The sequence below is a fragment of the Sodiomyces alcalophilus genome (genome assembly GCF_042370955.1).
Source record: "Sodiomyces alcalophilus JCM 7366 unplaced genomic scaffold ACRALscaffold_8, whole genome shotgun sequence".
NCBI lineage: Eukaryota > Fungi > Ascomycota > Sordariomycetes > Glomerellales > Plectosphaerellaceae > Sodiomyces > Sodiomyces alcalophilus.
The window spans coordinates 446887-464200 of NW_027263539.1; the positions used below are offsets into that span (position 1 = coordinate 446887).

Genomic DNA, 17314 nt, shown 5'->3' on the forward strand with positions numbered 1-17314 from the left:
TCCCTGGAGACCCACGACGACAACATGGTGGTTAGTATGTTATTCGATAACAGGCGGTCTAGCAAGTTCGCGACGTTGGCAATGGGTTCGTGTCCAAGTGGAATGCTTGTACGGATGTCCAGTTCCAACACTCGAAACCAGGCTGGTTGATTTCCGTCGTGGGCTATTCCTCCAGAGGCAAATACGAAGCAAGCTGAAAGGAAGCCTCTCCCAGAGCCTGATGGTGTGCCTCCTGGCTAATTACGCCGGCAGTCATTCAGGGAGCTTGGATGACGTTCTCGCACCACTTTAGACACTTCTCAGCAAACTACCTTCAGATTCCAGAATCGGTTAGGCCCACTCCGCCTGGACTCGCCCGTCGGTACGTCTGCCGCGCCGCTTCGCGGGAGTCGGTTGATTGACACGGGAAAGGGTTTGAGGGCTTGTTAGCAGCCTGTGGTTATCGGACACCATGTCCAGTCCTAGGAGGCCGGCTCGCATGCGTTGTGGCTGCTTAAATATGGGCACTGAGAACAACGTTTATGTTTAGGCCACAACATGAGCATTGCACATACTTCTACTTTTGATACTGTCGCTGTCTTGTTGCTAGGTGCAAAGACTAGACCCTTGGAGCTACGCACTACATCCGGGAAAATGAAGGGCCTCATCGTGAATGCCGAGAAGTATGCAAAGGGTACGTACAGGTACGGTAATTGTGTGCCGACGGATACCTAGGTACCTAAGGTAGGTAATTATCGTGAGGAAGGGACGACCAGTCCAGGTCATCCTGCCCTCCCGAGAAGCCCACATTGTCTTCTTTCGAATCCCCAATATCGCCGCATTGGATTGTCTTTTCTTTCATCCTTAAAAACCAAGGCAATTGGCCGGACCAGTCCCCCATTCGCCAGGATGGATGTGAGATGATAGTGACGGGCACAAGGATAACAAGCAATGAGCGCCTTTTTGACACTTCTCGGCGTTGGCTCGGCTCCCTTCCCGCCCGGGACGGCATCCTTGGACCTTCATCTCAGCCAGACCGGCCGAATGTCACCACTTCCATGTGGGAGGGTCGCTGCTGTTGGTGCATGCTGGCCAGTACTGATATCATGACGGACATTGATTAGCCACGCAGCCCGGCTGGATGAATCCTGGTACGCCACTTTCGCTTTGAGCAGCGCCTTTGATAACGCGGACGGGCATGCTGCAGGCTGTCTGTTCCAACTGCAGATATCCGACTTGGGACGCAAAACTATACGAAGTGCTCACCAAACGACCAAAAGAATCTGCAAGGAGTCCATTGTACACGTGTAGTGTGCGGACGGACGGTCTTGTCCCACGGCTGTGGCTTGCTGATGGCAAGAGATTCAAGGTTAAGCAAACGGGAGCACGCGTCTCCTAGCCAAGTTAGGCAGGCAACATGTGGCGGACGTCCTTGGCCTCTAGTACCTAACATGTGATGTGGGGGATCCATTCCGACTCGGGTCCCTTTGTGTCCGGCTTCGTACGGTTCGGTTGCTGGTGACGACGAGCGAGGAATCGGCCGGTCTTCCGCTTGTCCTTCGCGACACAAAACAAAGCACACTGGCGGTTGTCGTGATGGCGATCCATTTCGAGCTTCTCAGACCGCATTATGTCTGAACAACGGGCGAGACCCATATGGGTATCATTGTTCGTACTTCTGCATCGCACACGCTTGTCTTATCAGCCCAGGCCAGCATGATTCCTAGCAGCGTACTGTACTTGGTGGTACGGAAGATCCATGACGCCGGCATAATAGCCGACTGCGATTGGCCAGGGCACGATCAGCCATGAGGATCCACATCGGCATTGCCTCGAACGCATCGCGTCTTCCTTATCGACCTTCCAGAAGCGGAAGCGCATCCTCGGCCTCTTTTTTAGTTCACGCTTGGCCCGCGCAATGGTGTGAGCCAAAGAGAGCGCAGCAGGGCCGGTCGCATGTCTACGGGAGAAAGGATGGGCGGGATGGGTCTGGCTCAAGTGAGCCCAGCCAGGCCTCGCCTCTCTCTAAGCCGCCGCGGGGTTTGTTCAGACACGCAGAACAGAGTAGTACATTGTCAGTACCCTCATCTCGCGGCAATGCTCCCTTTGGACCAAGTCGATGGCGAGTCGAGTCGTCTCCGCATTCTCGGTTCTCGTACCCTATTTTGCGCCGCCCAGACACCGGCTCCGGTAGGCGCACACCGACGAAGGCTTTTTTTCGTCTTATTTTGTGGCTTGCGTCTTCCCGCTGCTCCATCTTCTCCACCCACCCCGCAATCCGTCAACTTTGGTATAATTGGTACGGTGGGCAACATTCCTTTGTCGTCCGGGTGTCTGGCATGAAGACCGTTCGTCAGATGTCATGCTATTGGTGTTTCTTGCTGATCAATGGGAAGAGAGAAAGAAGAATGAATTATAGAAGACCAAAAAGAAAATGGAAAGGGGCTGGGAAAGGGAAGAGAAAAGCCGAGAATACATCCCAACTCTTCTAGCTGGGATGCCATGACAAGCCACTCTACCCAGTTTGGAAGGTGCGAGAAGGAGACCAGGCGACAAGGGTTATAAGCGATGCGGGTGATGGGAGGCGAGCGAGCGCGCGACTCTCCCTATGGAAACGGCGACATTGAATCCCCTCCAGGCTTGGCTACTGATAAGCTCCATCCAGTATCGTCCCGTCCTGTGTAGGGGCTGCGTGAAGGGAGGGAATCGTCTAAACGTCCTCTCCACCCTTCTCAACCAGGGCTTTCGGCTCTAAAGAGACTCCCAGTTTGGTCACCTGGTTGTCTCTCCATTTTCTTTTCGACAGATCGACAAGTCTATTCTCGGTCCGTGAGTGGCCGGCACGTAAGACGCGCCTTGAGTGGGAAAAGAGCCGAAGCGAAGGGAGGAGTAATTCCCGTTTTAAAAATCCGACGGCGGCCCTTCTAAGACACTCGTCGTGTACTGTACCCTTTGGCTGGGATGTCGTGAAGGTCCTTCGCAAACCTTTCCCCGTCTCACACTACCTTCGGGTTCCTGGGTGCGTATCGGTTCGAAAGATCTCTCTCCAACGCCTCTGGTCATTGCAGAGTAATGCAATAATCTTTGCGCCATCATCGCATGCTCTCGACTCTCGTGGGGTTGTCGATCAAAGCGAGTTGGCTCACAGGGCCGATCCGCAAGGGTTCCTTCGACACCGGTTTGTGTGTCTTCGGCACTTCCAACGTCGTCTTCCGTGTCCATCGCGACCATGGCATCGCCCATTCCGGCCGAAAAGGAGGCTGGCCACTCCTCCCCTTCCCCTCGGTTGCCCGAGGGGGCTACCACTCCAGAAGGTTTGCGTCGCAATTCGGACCCGGTTCTTGACCCGGCGAACCAACACCTTCACCCGCACCGTCATCATGCGCCTGGTGTGAGCGACGACAACATCGTCTACGCCAAGGGAGGCAGCAGCCCGATCATCATTCCTGATCAAAGTACCTTGCATCAGCACGACGACAAGGACCACCACTACCCTTCGAAAGCGAGCAGCGAGAACGTTGTCGAGAAGCAGAAATTCAGTGGCGGTAGTGGTGGTGGGCCCCCAGATTACGCGGATGGCGAGGAAACAGTCGGCGTCGTTACCCACGGCCACGACGACGGGCGGTCCTTCGAGAGGCAGTCGCGGTCGAAATGGAAGCGCTTGTTACACCGCTACCGCCGTCCGCTGACCCATCTTGCCATCTTCGTGGTCATGACCGGCTGGTGGATCGCCTCGCTCGTCCTGTACGCCGGCAAGAAGAACTGGGTCATCCCGTTCCTCGTCTGGCTCGCCATCACGCTGCGGCTCGTTTTCTTCTACGTCCGCAGCTCGCGCGTCTCGCAGCCCATCAAGTGGCTATGGCGGCACTCGGCCGTCGTGGTCTACGACCGCCTGCCGCCCAAGTCGCGCACCCCGCTGGGCGCCGCCGTCGTCGTCGCCGTCATGCTCGTGGGCTCGTTCGTCTCGGGCGAGTTCGCCGACAACACGCGCGCGAACCGCGCCGTCTCGCTCTTTGGCCTCGCCTTTACCATCTTCGCCTTTTGGCTCACCTCGCGCAACCGCCGCATGATCAACTGGCGGCCCGTCATCGGCGGCATGCTGTGCCAGTACATCATCGCGCTCTTCGTGCTCCGCACCGGTGTCGGCTACGACATCTTCCGCTTCATCGCCGACCGCGCCGGCGACCTCCTCGGCTTCGCCGGCGACGGCATCGAGTTCCTCCTCAGCGAGACCTTCACCAACGCCGCGCGGGGGGAGGGCGTCTTCATGGTCCTCGTCATCCCGCCCATTGTCTTCTTCGTCGCCATCGTCCAGGTGCTCTACTACGTCGGCTTCTTGCAGTGGTTCATCGCAAAGTTCGCCACCTTCATCTTCTGGCTCCTCCAGGTGTCGGGCGCCGAGGCCGTCGTGGCCGCCGCCACGCCCTTCATCGGCCAGGGCGAGTCGGCGCTTCTCGTGCGCCCGTTTGTGCCGCACATGACCCGCGCCGAGCTGCACCAGATCCTGACCTGCGGCTTCGCCACCATCTCGGGGTCCGTCTTGGTCGCCTACATCAACCTCGGCCTGAACGCCCAGGCCATGGTCTCGTCGTGCGTCATGTCCATCCCGGCGTCGCTGGCCATCTCCAAGCTGCGCTACCCCGAGACCGAGGAGACCCTGACGGCCGGCCGCGTCGTCGTGCCGGACGACGAGGAGCACAAGGCCATGAACGCCATCCACGCCTTTGCCAACGGCGCCTGGCTCGGCATCAAGATTGCCGGGAGCATCATCGCCTCCCTGCTCTGCATTCTTGCCTTTGTCGGTCTCGTCGACGGCATCCTCACCTGGTGGGGCAGCTACCTCACCATTGAGAAGCTCACCCTGAACCTCATCTTTGGGTACATCTTCTACCCCGTCGCCTTTCTGCTGGGTGTTCCCCGCACGGGGGATCTCATGCTCGTCTCTCGTCTCATTAGCGAGAAGGTCATTGTCGTACGTTGCAGCCGTTTTTTGTTTTTCCCCTGTTTCCCCCTGCAGCCAAGTTGGTAGTTTCAAAATACTCACCCTAGACGCTTCGTAGAACGAATATGCCGCTTTCAAAATGATGAACGATGCCCCCTTTAACGAAATGTCGCCGCGGTCCCAGATCATCGCGACCTACGCCCTCTGCGGTTTCGGCAACATCGGCTCCCTCGGTATCCAGATCGGTATCCTGTCCCAGCTGGCGCCCAGCCGCAGCGGCGACGTCGCCCAGTTAGCCGTCAGCGCCCTCATTTCGGGTGTCGTGTCTACCCTGACCTCGGCGTCCGTCGCTGGCCTTGTCATTCAGCATGAGGTCTGAGGTCGACGCAGTGGTGGTGGTGGCTGTTGTTGCGGTCGTTTGTCGCCGTTGTTAGACATGCGCGTACTGTGTTCTATTCATAACGTCGGATTCGCCGGTCGAATATAAACAACCGGTAAAGCATGTCGCCCAAAAGATACCGGAAAGCCATTCTTGTCTTGTCAGCTTGCGCGGTTTTGCTGCCCTATTTCCTTGTTTCCCATCCAAATGAATACCCACCTACGTCCGGTCGACGTAGACGTTACTCGTTGTCGTTCGTACTTTGGTCGTTAGACTTAAGGGTCTTCTCCCCTAGTCCTGGACATAAATGGTGTGATCCATAGTGAAAGTTACCTGTATGTTACGCCGACCGACAGTCAACCCTGAAGTAAGAACAAGGAAACCCCATTGCCCAGAAGAGGTGGAATGGTGGGATGAAGAAGCAAGAAGATAGGCGGGTGAGAGAAGGGGCAAGACAACAGCCGAGCGAGGTGCTTTGAATCAACACCATGATCCCAGACAACCATGACAACGTCGAGCTAATGAGGATGATCCTTTAAGAACATTGCACTTTACCGTCCACGTATATAACTTGTCTGCCTGGCACTGTCGAGGGAACCATAGTTGAGTACCTGTAGGCGCCATAGGCCACCGCATCGAACCCCTGACTCCCCCTTGGCGAGCAACGCATCAGGCGGCGTCGGTTCTTCAAATCTTACTCCCCGGCTTCTCCCGTCGAACCCTGGACGGATCACTCACTCGTCGCCGAGTGAGTCACGCCGAATATGAAATGGAGGGGAGTGCGTTTCTGCTTATGGGTGACGCGGTGTAAGGTTCTCCCGCGCCAATGGACAGGCACTGACAGACAGACGGCGAGCCTTCAATAAGTCGGCTCTATCGACAGCATCTTCACCAAAGACAACGGACAACGGTTTCCTAGATACATGGGGGAACGAATGAACGAACACGTTAACAGGAGAAAGTAAACTCGTGACATGAATTCCAACGCCGTACTATGACTATGACCCCTTTTCCGCTTCTGTGCTGCCAACACCCACCAGTGACTCTCCCCCGTCAATCCATTCTAACCAGCCTTGTAATCATCATTCTCCTAATGTGTGTGAGTGTGTGTGGTCGCCCTCCCCCTCTTACACCTACCCATCACTGCGACCCCCGGAACCGCCTATTGAACTCCTCCACAGCCACCGCCACCATCTTGTACAGATACGTCCTCCCGCTCTCGTCGCCTATGGGTATGAACGGCCCGTTGGTGCCGCCCCGCAGCGTAAGGCTCAGCCCCGTGCGCTCCTTGGCGATGGTCTGGACGTCCTTCAGCGGCACGTCCCACTCCGACGTCAGGCGCCGGCTGCGGATCAGCAGGATCCGCGCGTACGTCACCATCACCACCATGTCCTCCCGCGGCAGCTCCAGGTGCGCAATGTACTGCTCGTTGAAGTACTTGCCATTGTCCACCTGCTTGAGCCAGAACTGGCCCATCGACTCGCGCGCGCTGTACGGTCGCACGATGCCGTCCGCGGGTATGAACCGCGCGTACCGCACCCGCTCCAGCTCCGCCCCGTCAAACACCGTCGTCGTGTTGCGGATCCCCTCCGACACGTTGGATGCCATGTCCAGCACCCCGATGGCCGGTTTTGTCGCCAGCCCCACCACGCCCTTGCCGAGGCCCTTGAAGAACCCGACCGCCCCTTCTTGCTCGGCGCCCTCGAGCGGCTTCCGCACGAGACCCCCGACCCCCGACGCCGCGCTCGTGAAGAACGAGTTGGCGCCGGCCGTCACTCCGTATAGCGCGTGCTTGGGTCGGTTCCGCGCCCGCGTGATGCGGCGCCGATCCTGAAACTGCTTGTCGAGCGTCGCCGCCGCCAGGCCCTTGGACAGGCTGCCCGTGAACTTGGAGAAGGAATCCGAGAACCCGTAGACCGACTTTTTGACAAACGACGCCGCGCCCTTCCCGACCCCGAGCGCAAAGTCCTCCGGCTTGTCCGAGAGGATGAGGCCCTGGTACGGTTCGTAAAACACGTCGGTCAACCCCGAGCTGATGTTGTTGAACAGCCCGACGGGGTTGCCCAAAAAGTCGGCCGACCCGAGGATCTTGTGCACCTGGAACAGCACATCCTGGCTGTAGTGGTTCGAGATGCTCTGCGTCAGCGCCGGCACCGACACCCTGACGTTGTCCAGCATGAGCGCGTTCAGCCGGATCGGCGCATCGTTGACGTTGCCGATCGCCATGGTCATGACGTTGAGGAAGAACATGAGCGGGTTGCGCGACGACGTCTTGTCCTCGGCGTTGACGCGTTCCGTCCGCATAAACGAGAGGTCCAGCTGCATCGGCTGGATGTTGAGCAGCTCAAAGTAAATGTCCTGGCCAGACTGCTGCTGTTTCGGCTCGGGTATGTCCAGCTCCTCGTCGCAGAGCTTGCCCTCGTCGTCGTTGTCCGACCAGGCCGCGCCGGGAATGTTGGCAAAGTCCAGCACCGCGTACACAAAGTCCTCGTCGAGCTCGACCGTCATCTGCTGCAGCAGGAGTGTGGCATACTTGATGTAGAGGACGCCGTACGAGTCGTCCTTGACCCGCGTGACCATCGCGTGTAGCGACGGGTGAGCATCTGCCTCTTGGGCCTTGGTGGGAACGACGCTGGGATAGAGAATCATCGGAAACAGGCCTCCGTAGAGTTGATTGTCGACCTGGATCCACTTGACGGCCAAACTGAGCGTCTGGTGGAGCGCCGACTCCTGGTACCGGAGCTGAACGTCGCGGAACGTGATGTAGGCCAGCTCGCTCAGATGCGCGTTGATGAGCGAGATGCCAATGCCGGAAAGCTTGAGCTGCGCTCGGAACGTCGCTCCCGTGTCTTGCTCCTTGACCTCGAAACCTTCAGAGCCCGATCGCGACCCTCCCCCCGACCTAGACTTTTGCCGGTACAGGCTCTTGGACGCCCGGAAGTTGGAGAGGATGAGAGTCTGCGTCGGTCCGTCCGCAGCGACGTTGATGTCGATGATCTTCTGCTGGCCCGACGGCGAGAAAAACTTCATGGGGATCTGGTTGCCAATCTCCGCCAGCTTGACGTGCCGCTCCTTGCCCTGGGCACAAATGACAATCTCTCGGACCTTGGCCGCGGGGAAATCCCACGCGTACGGCATGATGCTGCGAGGCGGGAGGCGATAGCGGACCGGCCGCCAGCCAGACCGGTCCTCGTCGCCGTCTTCGTCCACATTGGGGTTGGCCTGGTAGAAGGTGAACTCGGTGTCGCTCTCGTTGCGCATCGAGTACGGCCAGTTCTTCGTCTCCATGCTAAGGTGCACGAAAATCGTCGCGCCCTCCATCAGGATCGAAGCGCATATGAGCCGCTGCCGCTGTCCCGCCTTGGCAATCTTGACATGCGTGCTGCCTATATCGGAAATGTTGAACGGCGACGACCACTGGTTGTTCACCCCCGTATAGCAGAGCGAGAGTTGCTTGACAGCTGTCGTCTGCATAAAATGCAGCGGTTGGAACGCCCCCGGCTTCAGCGTCATGAATCCGGATGAGCTCGACTCCCGCACGTTGAGCTCCTCGTCGAGTCGGTTTTCAATTACGAACCGTGGCGCAAGAGTGACCACCTTGGTCATCTTGTACTTGCCTTCGCCCGACTCGATCGTGATGCCGACGTGGATCTCCGTGTTGTTTCTTCTCGCAGATGGCAACACCACCTCGTTCGAGCTACCGATGGCGTCGAAGCTCTGTGGCTTGCTCCATTCCGAGTCGGCGATCCGGAGGAGCGCTCTATTCCGGTTGTCGTCGTTTCCATACGAGAACATCAACGGCGTGGCCTTGGGTCGATCGGCGCCACCTGGAGGTTCCTGGACGAGCGCCGATTGTCCCGCTGCTGGTCTGGCAGATTGCATGAAGGACTTCGCCCGAATATGGACCGGCAGCCCCGTCTTGTTCAGGATCACATAGGGGCTGAAAACCGTCACGCGGAACGCCCCGCCGCAGTCGGGCAATTTGAAATAATGCAGCATGAGCGTCAGCGACAGGTTGTCTTCATCCTTGCACACAAGCTTTTTCTCTTTTCTGAATTCTTCGGATTGCCCAGAGTTGATCACCGCAAAGTCGCTCGCCTTGAAAACCGTGTCCTGCATATCGACGCTGAGAAGGAGGAGGTGCGAAAGTTCCACGACGTGGACGGGACTGACGCCGCCCTTGCGGAGGAAGTTTGTCCAGTCTTTCCTGGTGTTCTTGTCGTAAATGCGATATTTGAAGTCGTGAGGAAGCAGATTCTCGAGGACGATGGGAGGAGAAACTTTCAGCCTCATGTATGGGTATGTTCTGCCAAGTGTCAGCTTTGGTCGCTTGTCTCCCCTCGACGGGGCCCCTCGACGGGATATCTTGCTGTGCTTTGAAAGACCTACCTCGTCAACGGCATAGACTTGTCGTATGTTGCGTGCACTTGAAAGTAGAAAGGATCGCCGCTCTCTCCTTTGCACACCACCGTTCTTGTCGGTCTCCTGAGGAGATCCCTCCACCGGAGCGTCTCGGACGACCAGGCGTACCCAAAGCCCGAGTCCGGTCGGATGAGTATCGATTTGTGGAACACGGCCCCGACGGGTGCGGGTCGCGACTCGCCCGGCGCAATCTTCTCAATCTTGAGAAGGTGGCCCTCCTGGTCGTCGTAGACTCCGAGCTCCACCGGGATCTGAGTGTGATTCTCAACCAGGAGCGGCGACCGAAGCGTCACATATTTCACATTGTCCTTACCGAGGGTGACCTCGACCAGCAGCCGGTGGAGGACCTCATTCGTCTTGGGCCGCAAACCGTAGATAAACTCGCCCTCGCGGTTGAGTCTCACATCCTTGACCGTATCGAAACCGCTACCCTCGAGTTGAATATTGATGTTGTTTGAGCTGCCCTCCGCCATGAGGTTCTCGCGCATCTTCTCCCACGGCTCGAAGCTCCAGGGTGCCTGTTGGCCGTCCTCGAGCCGTGTCTCCGTGACTTCATCCGCTTCGCTCGTCTTGGCCTGAACCACAACATCGAACCCGGTATAGTTCCGGATCCGGTACGGCGCCTCGACTCCACGGGGCTTCCCGAGAACATCCTGCTCCTGGTTGAGAAAGGCGAGCGACTTGGAGGCCAGCGCGATAGTGGACGTCGTGACCGTGACGTCGAACGTCTTCTTCGATGTGACATCGATGGACAGCAGTCCGGTGTCCTGTTCCTTGGCGATACCCACGCCCATCTGCCAAGGCTCGAGGAGCGGCTCCCACGCCGACTTGGAGAAGTTGTAGACGTTCAGGTACATGTCGATGGCTGTGCCGGCCTTCAGATTGGACGACCAATTTTCCGCCGAGGTAGTAAACTGCCTGACACCGAGGTCAAAGATGGGCAGTTCGTGGACATCGCCAATGAGGACGACACGGATGCCATCTATATTCGCAGTCAATTCCTCGAATCGCGGTGCGACCTGCATGGAGCTGGCATCCCCGTGCTCGTCTCCCCGCTGAGCCTGTGAAGAAGTGGCCCGGGTGCCCCGGCTTTGCTTCCCGAGAGTAGACGCCCCTTTGCCACTAGGGTTACGTTGCTTCAGGCCGGCGGCTCTCAGCTGCCTCGCCTTCTCGTCAGCCGCCGATAACCTAGGCTGCTGCTGCTGAGGTTGGCTCTCCGAGAGTTCCGTCGCCTTCCTGGTGATTTGCAGAGCGAGGAGGATATCTCGTAGCGATAGGCGGAGTATCAGCGGCTCGACATCGACATGGATGCTGGTCCATCCGGGTTTGGAGCTGTCCATGGACACCTGTATCGAGAAGTCATCGATGATTCGGAGTCGCGAATCCTCAAACTTGTCCATGCGGCACAGGAACATTCCCACTTGGGACACCTGGAACGTCGTGGCGTGTTGCTGTGAGAACAGGACCTGCTTGACGCCGAGCACAATGGCTTCCGAGCTAGTGCTCAGAGGGTTGGCGATCAGGATGATTTGGGCGTCGACCACGTTGGCTCTGACGGCGATGTTCATGGACGGCTGGGTCTCCTCCTCGATTGGCGCATTTTCTTCGCTTTCCGATTCCGCCTTGTTGGACGTCCTCGTAGATGCTGCCAGCTGCATAGACTCGGTATCCGCTTCGGATTCCTCGGGAGAGGTCATCAACGACAACGACTCGTCCTCCGCGGCCAGCGGCTCCTCGGTCTGCAGCCCAACCGTGATGAACTTTTGAATGGCGAAGAGATAGTCGAGTGCAAAGATGATGCGCGGGCTATCGATGGTCACCATGGCTATCACATTTCGGGTGCTGCCACCTGTCATGGTCACGCTGGCCATAAGCTGCTGGACATCCTTGTTGAGGGACGTCATGATGCGTCGGAACTTGTTCGTCTCTCGAGACCGGCTATCGTGAATGGTAAAGGAGTTGATGAGGAACTCGCCCTCGAGGGACCCATCGTTGAGCATGCGCGTCTTGACTCGGGTGTCGTCCAGGGAGAAGCGAGACAGGCTGGCGCGTTCGAGGTCGCCCACGGGCTTGTCTTCGGGTGCGTTGATGAGTTCCAGGCCAATCGTGCCGACCTTGAAAGCTAGATCGAAGGTTGTCCACAATGTGTCACGGGCCCTGAGTTCTGGTTTGAGATCGATGAGCGCCTCGTCGTCTCCCCGGTTCCTGTCGACAGGTAGAGACTTGGCCCTCTTCAAGGTGTCTTCATCCACGTCTTGCTCAGCCGACTCGCCCTGCTGTTCGGGGTCGCCACTAAATGCAGCCGGGACCGACTTGGAGATTTCCATCAAGAACCTTAGTTGGTACTGTGTTAGCTTGAGGTGGAAGTCCGACATGGAGCCCCTGATTTCCATCTCGGGACGCTTCTGTCCGTCCTGGTGCTCAGCGTAGGTGATGGTGAAGCCGAGGTCTACGTGGTCGATGAGCTCCAACTCCTCGACCTCGTCCTGGGGATAGTGAAAGTCGGACGTGAGACGGATATTGCGTATACCAGCCGAGATCTTGGTGGCAATCTGAGCGGCCTCCGAGTCGTCCAGGGGAGCGAACTTGTTCTGTGCATAAATCTCACCAAGATACGCAGTCATCAAATCTCTCCTTGGTTGGCCGGGCCGAACGACACGCGGGAACACTACGATGGGGGTCTTCACGACGATATCGTATTTGAACCTGTTCGTGCTCTGCTGGATCTGGTTGGCCTGGTTGGCCGCCGCCTGGCGGGCGGCGTTGTAGATGGCCTGCATCTTTCCGAATTTGACGAGGAACTCGAATATCTTCCGGAACGGCTCTTCGAGGAAATTGAGCTTGATCGAGCCCGCCCTCAGGAAGATGGACGAGTCATATCCAGGATACGCGTTCGGATTGCTCGCGTCGAAGGTTTCGTAGCGGAAATCGGCCAGTTCATCGCCCTCAATGGCAACGAGTTTCCGGAGGTTCGAGTGTTCCGACACGCCTTGGTTGATATCGTCCACGAGGCCGAGATCACCGAGTTTGGCCGACACCCTCATAGTCTTTCCTCGCAGGAACACGCCGATGTCTGCGTGATTTAATGACAAGGTGGCAAGCCGAATGCCGTCGTTGTTCAGGATCATACGGATACTCTTCAGGTCCACCTTGACTCGGATCGATCCAGCTTCGGCTGCCGCGGACTCGTCGACCACGTCCATAGAATCCTGGTCGTCGCTCTCGCTGTCCTCGATTGCTCGCTGCTCCTGTGCCGATAGCACGCCGTTGTTATTGTCGGTAAAAGTGACCAGGATGAAGTCGAGCAGCGTCAACAGAGTCTTCCGCGTGACAACGAGGTTGATGGTAGAGATGGCGGCGTTGACGTTCGTCTCGATCCCTTCATAGACGGGCATGAACTCTGGAGAGTTCGGGTTCACCTTGGTAAACTTGACAGAGACGAGGCTTCGGTTGTGCTTCCGATCCTCGACATCGCCCGAGGAAACAATGGACTTGAACTCGGCAGGAGGGTTCTCGACGAAGTCGTCCATGGTCACCGACCCAAGCGACACTTCGGCCGACATGTCATACGGACGGAGGTAATACTCGAGGTCAAAATCCTTCGCCGTGAGCTCGACCAGCAGCTGGTCTGGTTTCTTCTTGTCGGGATCGCTGCGGTACAGCGACCCTTTCAACGTGTCAACCTTGAACTTGAGTTCAAACTGGCGCTGCCGTAGCTTTAGGTGTTCATTGTCCACCTTATCGTGAGCGTCTTCAAACTTTTCGTTGCCATTGTCGTCGTCCGCGTCGGCGTCATCGAGCACAATCGCCGTCTGCGGTGCGAAGGGAAATGTGGTCGATCTTTGGCGGCCGTGCCCCTTGCGAGACCTATCGGACGTGGTGCTCGTAAGACGTGGCCTGGTCCGGGGCTGGCCTGATGTTGCAGCGGACTTGTCCACCACTTGTTTATCCCTGTCATTCTGCTCGGCGCCAAACTTGGGGATGGCAACGTCGATGATTCTCATCAAGGTTTTGTATTTGGCGTCGGAGACGGCGGCATGGAGTACGGGTAGGTGGCCCGAGACCTTGACCTTGGGCAGGTTGGGGGCTTTGGGGAGGATGGACGTCTCCACCACAAAGTCGACGTTGATCTGGTCTACGATGTGCATCTGCTGCGATTCGTCCCTGTCGGTGAGCTGGGCCTTGGTGGCTTCGATGGATGGTCCAATGAGTAGTTGCGTCGACGTTAATTGAACCAAGAACTTGTCGTACATGGCGGACTCGAGCCGTTCAAAATCCTCATCCGAGTACGACTGTCGCTGCTTGGATTGGATCTGTTTCATGGTGTCCTGGTCGACAAGCTTGCTGTTGACGCTGATGTGACCAGCATCCAAAATCAGGCATGTGGACTCCTTGGTCGTTATGCTCACGGGTACGATGATGAGCGGCGCCTTCAGATCGAGTTGCGCGTTGACCGTTTTGTGCTCCTCGAGGGCGAACTCCAAACCCGCACGGGTTTGCTGCCGGAGCCCTTCCACGGTCGCGCCGGCCGACTCCATGAGGGCATTGATCGACTCCATATGGCGTTCGGGGGGTCGGAAGAACTGAACCACGCCCACTATGGAGTTGGGATTCCATACAATCTCGAGAGGTCTCAGCGAGCCCACAATAGCAATGTCGCCGTCTCGGTCGATCGGGTTCTGCTCAACTTCAATGTTGAAGAAGGGCTCCTCGTCGAACTCCTCGAGTTCCTGGATGGACAACCTCTTGTGTTTGTTCGTGTCCGGGGCGTCCTTTACCCGGACAATCTCGGGGAACAAGGTGTTCGGGGTGGTGCCGTCGTTGACGCGCAGCCCGCCTAGACTCAGAGCCGCGAGAATCGAATCGGGTCGTTGGAGGGCCTTGGCTTTGAGGACGTCAAAGTGAAGACTGATGAGATCCTTGAGTGAGCCGTCGCGTCTCTTCTTCAGGGTAAAGCTTCCTGTGCTGAGGGAGGCTTCGACCTGCATCTTTACAGTCTCGCGCGGCACATCGACGGCCTCCGCCAGGGCCGTCTTCTCGTCCCATTCAATCGCCTCGTAAAGCTCCTTCTTTTGCTCCTCTGTAATCTCGGTGTTTTCATCCGGATTCTCCGGTTCGGCAGGCTTTGAGCCCCATGCCCAGGCCAGCCATCCCTGCTGCTGCTGCTGCTGTCGCTGAGGGGGTTGGTTCTTCAGAGCGGCGGCGTTCTCCTTTTTGAGCTGGCTGCGGGCAAGCGACCGCCAAAAACGAAGATCCTCGTATTCCAGCTTCGACTCGAGGGCCTCGATGTCGGCCGCTTCTTGTACAGTAAGTTGTTGTCCCTGCTTCCTTTTCTTGAAGAGCTCGATATAACGAATCCGGTCATCACGGCGCTCGCGGAAGTAGTCCCACGACCAGCGCCGATTCCGTTCATGGATCTTGCTTAGAACGGCGTTGCCGGCAAACCTGAACCACGCCTTGGGGTCCTCCTTTGGCGTGATGCCCTTTGGCTGAAACTTCTTGTACTCTTGGTGGCGTATGAAGTAGTGGAAGAGATCCACCATCATTAGACCGTCACGGTACTGGTCATCGTCGAGAACCAGGCCGATTTCCTCGAAAAGGAGGCGCGCCTTGACTTTGGGCACATGAACATCGCCCGTCTTGTCAAGGATGATCTTGGCCTGGCCGCTGACAGGCCGCAGGATATATTGGTGGTCAGGCATGGCCTCGTCGGTGCCTCCTATCATAGTTTTGAACTTGTCGATCATCTCGTCGTGTGGCAGTGGCGGCTTGCCATCCGGATCGTTTTCACGACCAGGACCAAACAGCTCGGCATCGGTATTCCAGTAGACGGAGAGAGCCCCGAGCTTGGCGAGTTTATGGGTTGACTTTGCCGTCCCTTGGATGAAGGTGGGAGTCCAGTTACCGTCGGTGCTGACGGCGCTGAACTCCTGGAGGGTGAGGCCAATGGCAAAGGGGTGGCCTGGCGCAGAGAGGGAGTCCTCGTAGCGAATGTGAATATTCTTGACGGTAACCTGGAGGTTGTCGACAATCTTGGTGACTAGGCTCTGGGTGAAGCTCTGCTGTTTCTTCTGCTCTGCCTCGCTGAGGCCCGCTTGGGTGCGCTCTTTTAAGAGTTCGGCCGAGTCGAGCTTCTCCATTTTTATCCGCTGCCTGCGACGTTCTTCCTCTTCCTCGTCATAAGCGGCATCTTCCTTGGGCGAGGCGAGGAGAAAGACGTCTTCGATGAAGACCTTGACGGGAGCGCCGCCGAGGTTGGACCAGGGAATGACGAGGGTCAGCTGGCCGAGGTGACCCTCGATGACATTAATGGGAAGTTTGAGCTGATCAAGAGCTTCCTTCCGAAGAGCAAGGTTACGAAGCTTGACATCGCCAGACCAGATACCGACTTTGAGTTGACCGGGATCAAAGTTCTTGACGTACATGCCCAAGAACCTGTTGAGCAGGCCTGCGACCAAGCCTTCCAACATGGCGGAGGTGCGGTGCCGTAACCCTGGCAAGGGAGGTCAAGTATGTCTCAGCCTGGATCTTTTCGCGGATTCATGGGCAGCTTGGGCCCTTGGGAGGCGGTTCGTAAAGAGGAAATTTCTAGCGGTCGGTTCGATGCAAGTCGGTAGACGTTCGTCGTAGCAGGAAAAAGGCCGAGTCGTAACAGTCACGTCACGTTAAATGCGATCCGTTTTTTTTTTCCTGTTGGAGTTGCGTGTGGTCGCTGGTCGGATAATCGTATGGACGAGGTGTTCGGTGTGTACGTCAATGCATTCGACCTCGCAACAAGACGTTTCGCAGTTTTATTACAATAGTGTCGCGCGTACGTATTGGATTAATCGGAAATAGATGTGCGCCGAGTTGGGTATTGGCGTTGGGAGAGACGAAGCGTGCTGGGCACCGAATGCGGAAAATAATAATACGTGCTGTTGCGTTGGTGTGGTGGGTTAGAATTGGGCACAAATGCAGTCAAGGGGAACTAGCGAACCTGGCCCTGGATGGATAGAGAGAGGTCGAAGGCAGTTAACTACCTGAGGTTACGAATGTGCCGTGCCTCGTATGGGCGATGGATTTAGAGGAGAGAAGAAGATCAGATCAGAACGGAGATGACAGAACGGTAATGGGTAAGAACTGTCGACGTCAACAAAAGGGGAAGCTCCAATGGGCATCCCTCCTCCGTTTTACGGGCGGGTGAATGATAAGATAGGGCCTTGAAGTACCATCGCTCCTTAGAATGGCAGTAACGGTACCTCAGGTAGCTGGAGACGAGACGGTGCAAGAGAACCGCCAAGGCAACACGACAATATTCCCCATACGGGTGACGCTATGGCCTACCAGACCACGAAAACCGGAATACTCGTATTCGTTCACGATCGGGGTGGATCGATAACCGTCTCCCCTCTGACTAATCTCATAATCTGGGGATGGAGGTGTGACTCTAGCAAACATGGGGCGTGTGTTGACGGGGACAGCTCTGTACAATTACGTCACCGGTCCCTTGCACCTCCCCATAGCTTATACCTACCTGCCCCTCTCCATCCAACACCTACACAGCATGGCCATCCCTAAGATCTGAAAGATGACAAAGGTCCGTTTCCGAGGGG

General features: G+C 57.0%; 5 protein-coding genes across 5 annotated transcripts; 2 read left to right on the plus strand and 3 right to left on the minus strand.

Moving 5' to 3' along the window:
* Positions 1-60: 60 nt before the first annotated feature.
* ACRALDRAFT_1094942 (uncharacterized protein) lies at positions 61-1425 on the minus strand. Its single transcript, XM_071019750.1, has 2 exons — positions 1246-1425; positions 61-1077 (listed from the first exon to the last, which is right to left on the minus strand). Exon 2 carries the CDS (start codon positions 989-991, stop codon positions 719-721), a length of 273 nt encoding a protein of 90 aa, XP_070871473.1. The 5' UTR covers positions 992-1077; positions 1246-1425; the 3' UTR covers positions 61-718.
* ACRALDRAFT_2044256 (uncharacterized protein) lies at positions 1426-1608 on the minus strand (the record flags this gene model as incomplete). The annotated part of the gene is made up of 1 exon (XM_071021419.1): positions 1426-1608. The coding sequence occupies one exon, from the start codon at positions 1606-1608 to the stop codon at positions 1426-1428; it is 183 nt and encodes a 60-aa protein (XP_070871474.1).
* Positions 1609-3304: 1696 nt separating this feature from the next.
* ACRALDRAFT_2066623 (uncharacterized protein) lies at positions 3305-5300 on the plus strand (the record flags this gene model as incomplete). The annotated part of the gene is made up of 2 exons (XM_071022085.1): positions 3305-4951; positions 5040-5300. Coding segments are annotated over 2 exons (1908 nt in total), but the record flags the coding sequence as incomplete, so codon positions are not given.
* A 1140-nt stretch (positions 5301-6440) lies between these two features.
* Positions 6441-16192, minus strand: ACRALDRAFT_2112495 (uncharacterized protein; the record flags this gene model as incomplete). The annotated part of the gene is made up of 2 exons (XM_071023578.1): positions 6441-9606; positions 9690-16192. 2 exons carry the CDS (start codon positions 16190-16192, stop codon positions 6441-6443), a joined length of 9669 nt encoding a protein of 3222 aa, XP_070871476.1.
* A 42-nt stretch (positions 16193-16234) lies between these two features.
* ACRALDRAFT_212868 (uncharacterized protein) lies at positions 16235-16716 on the plus strand (the record flags this gene model as incomplete). The annotated part of the gene is made up of 4 exons (XM_071023965.1): positions 16235-16331; positions 16422-16510; positions 16560-16647; positions 16685-16716. The coding sequence occupies 4 exons, from the start codon at positions 16235-16237 to the stop codon at positions 16714-16716; spliced, it is 306 nt and encodes a 101-aa protein (XP_070871477.1).
* Between the last annotated feature and the right edge of the window lie 598 nt (positions 16717-17314).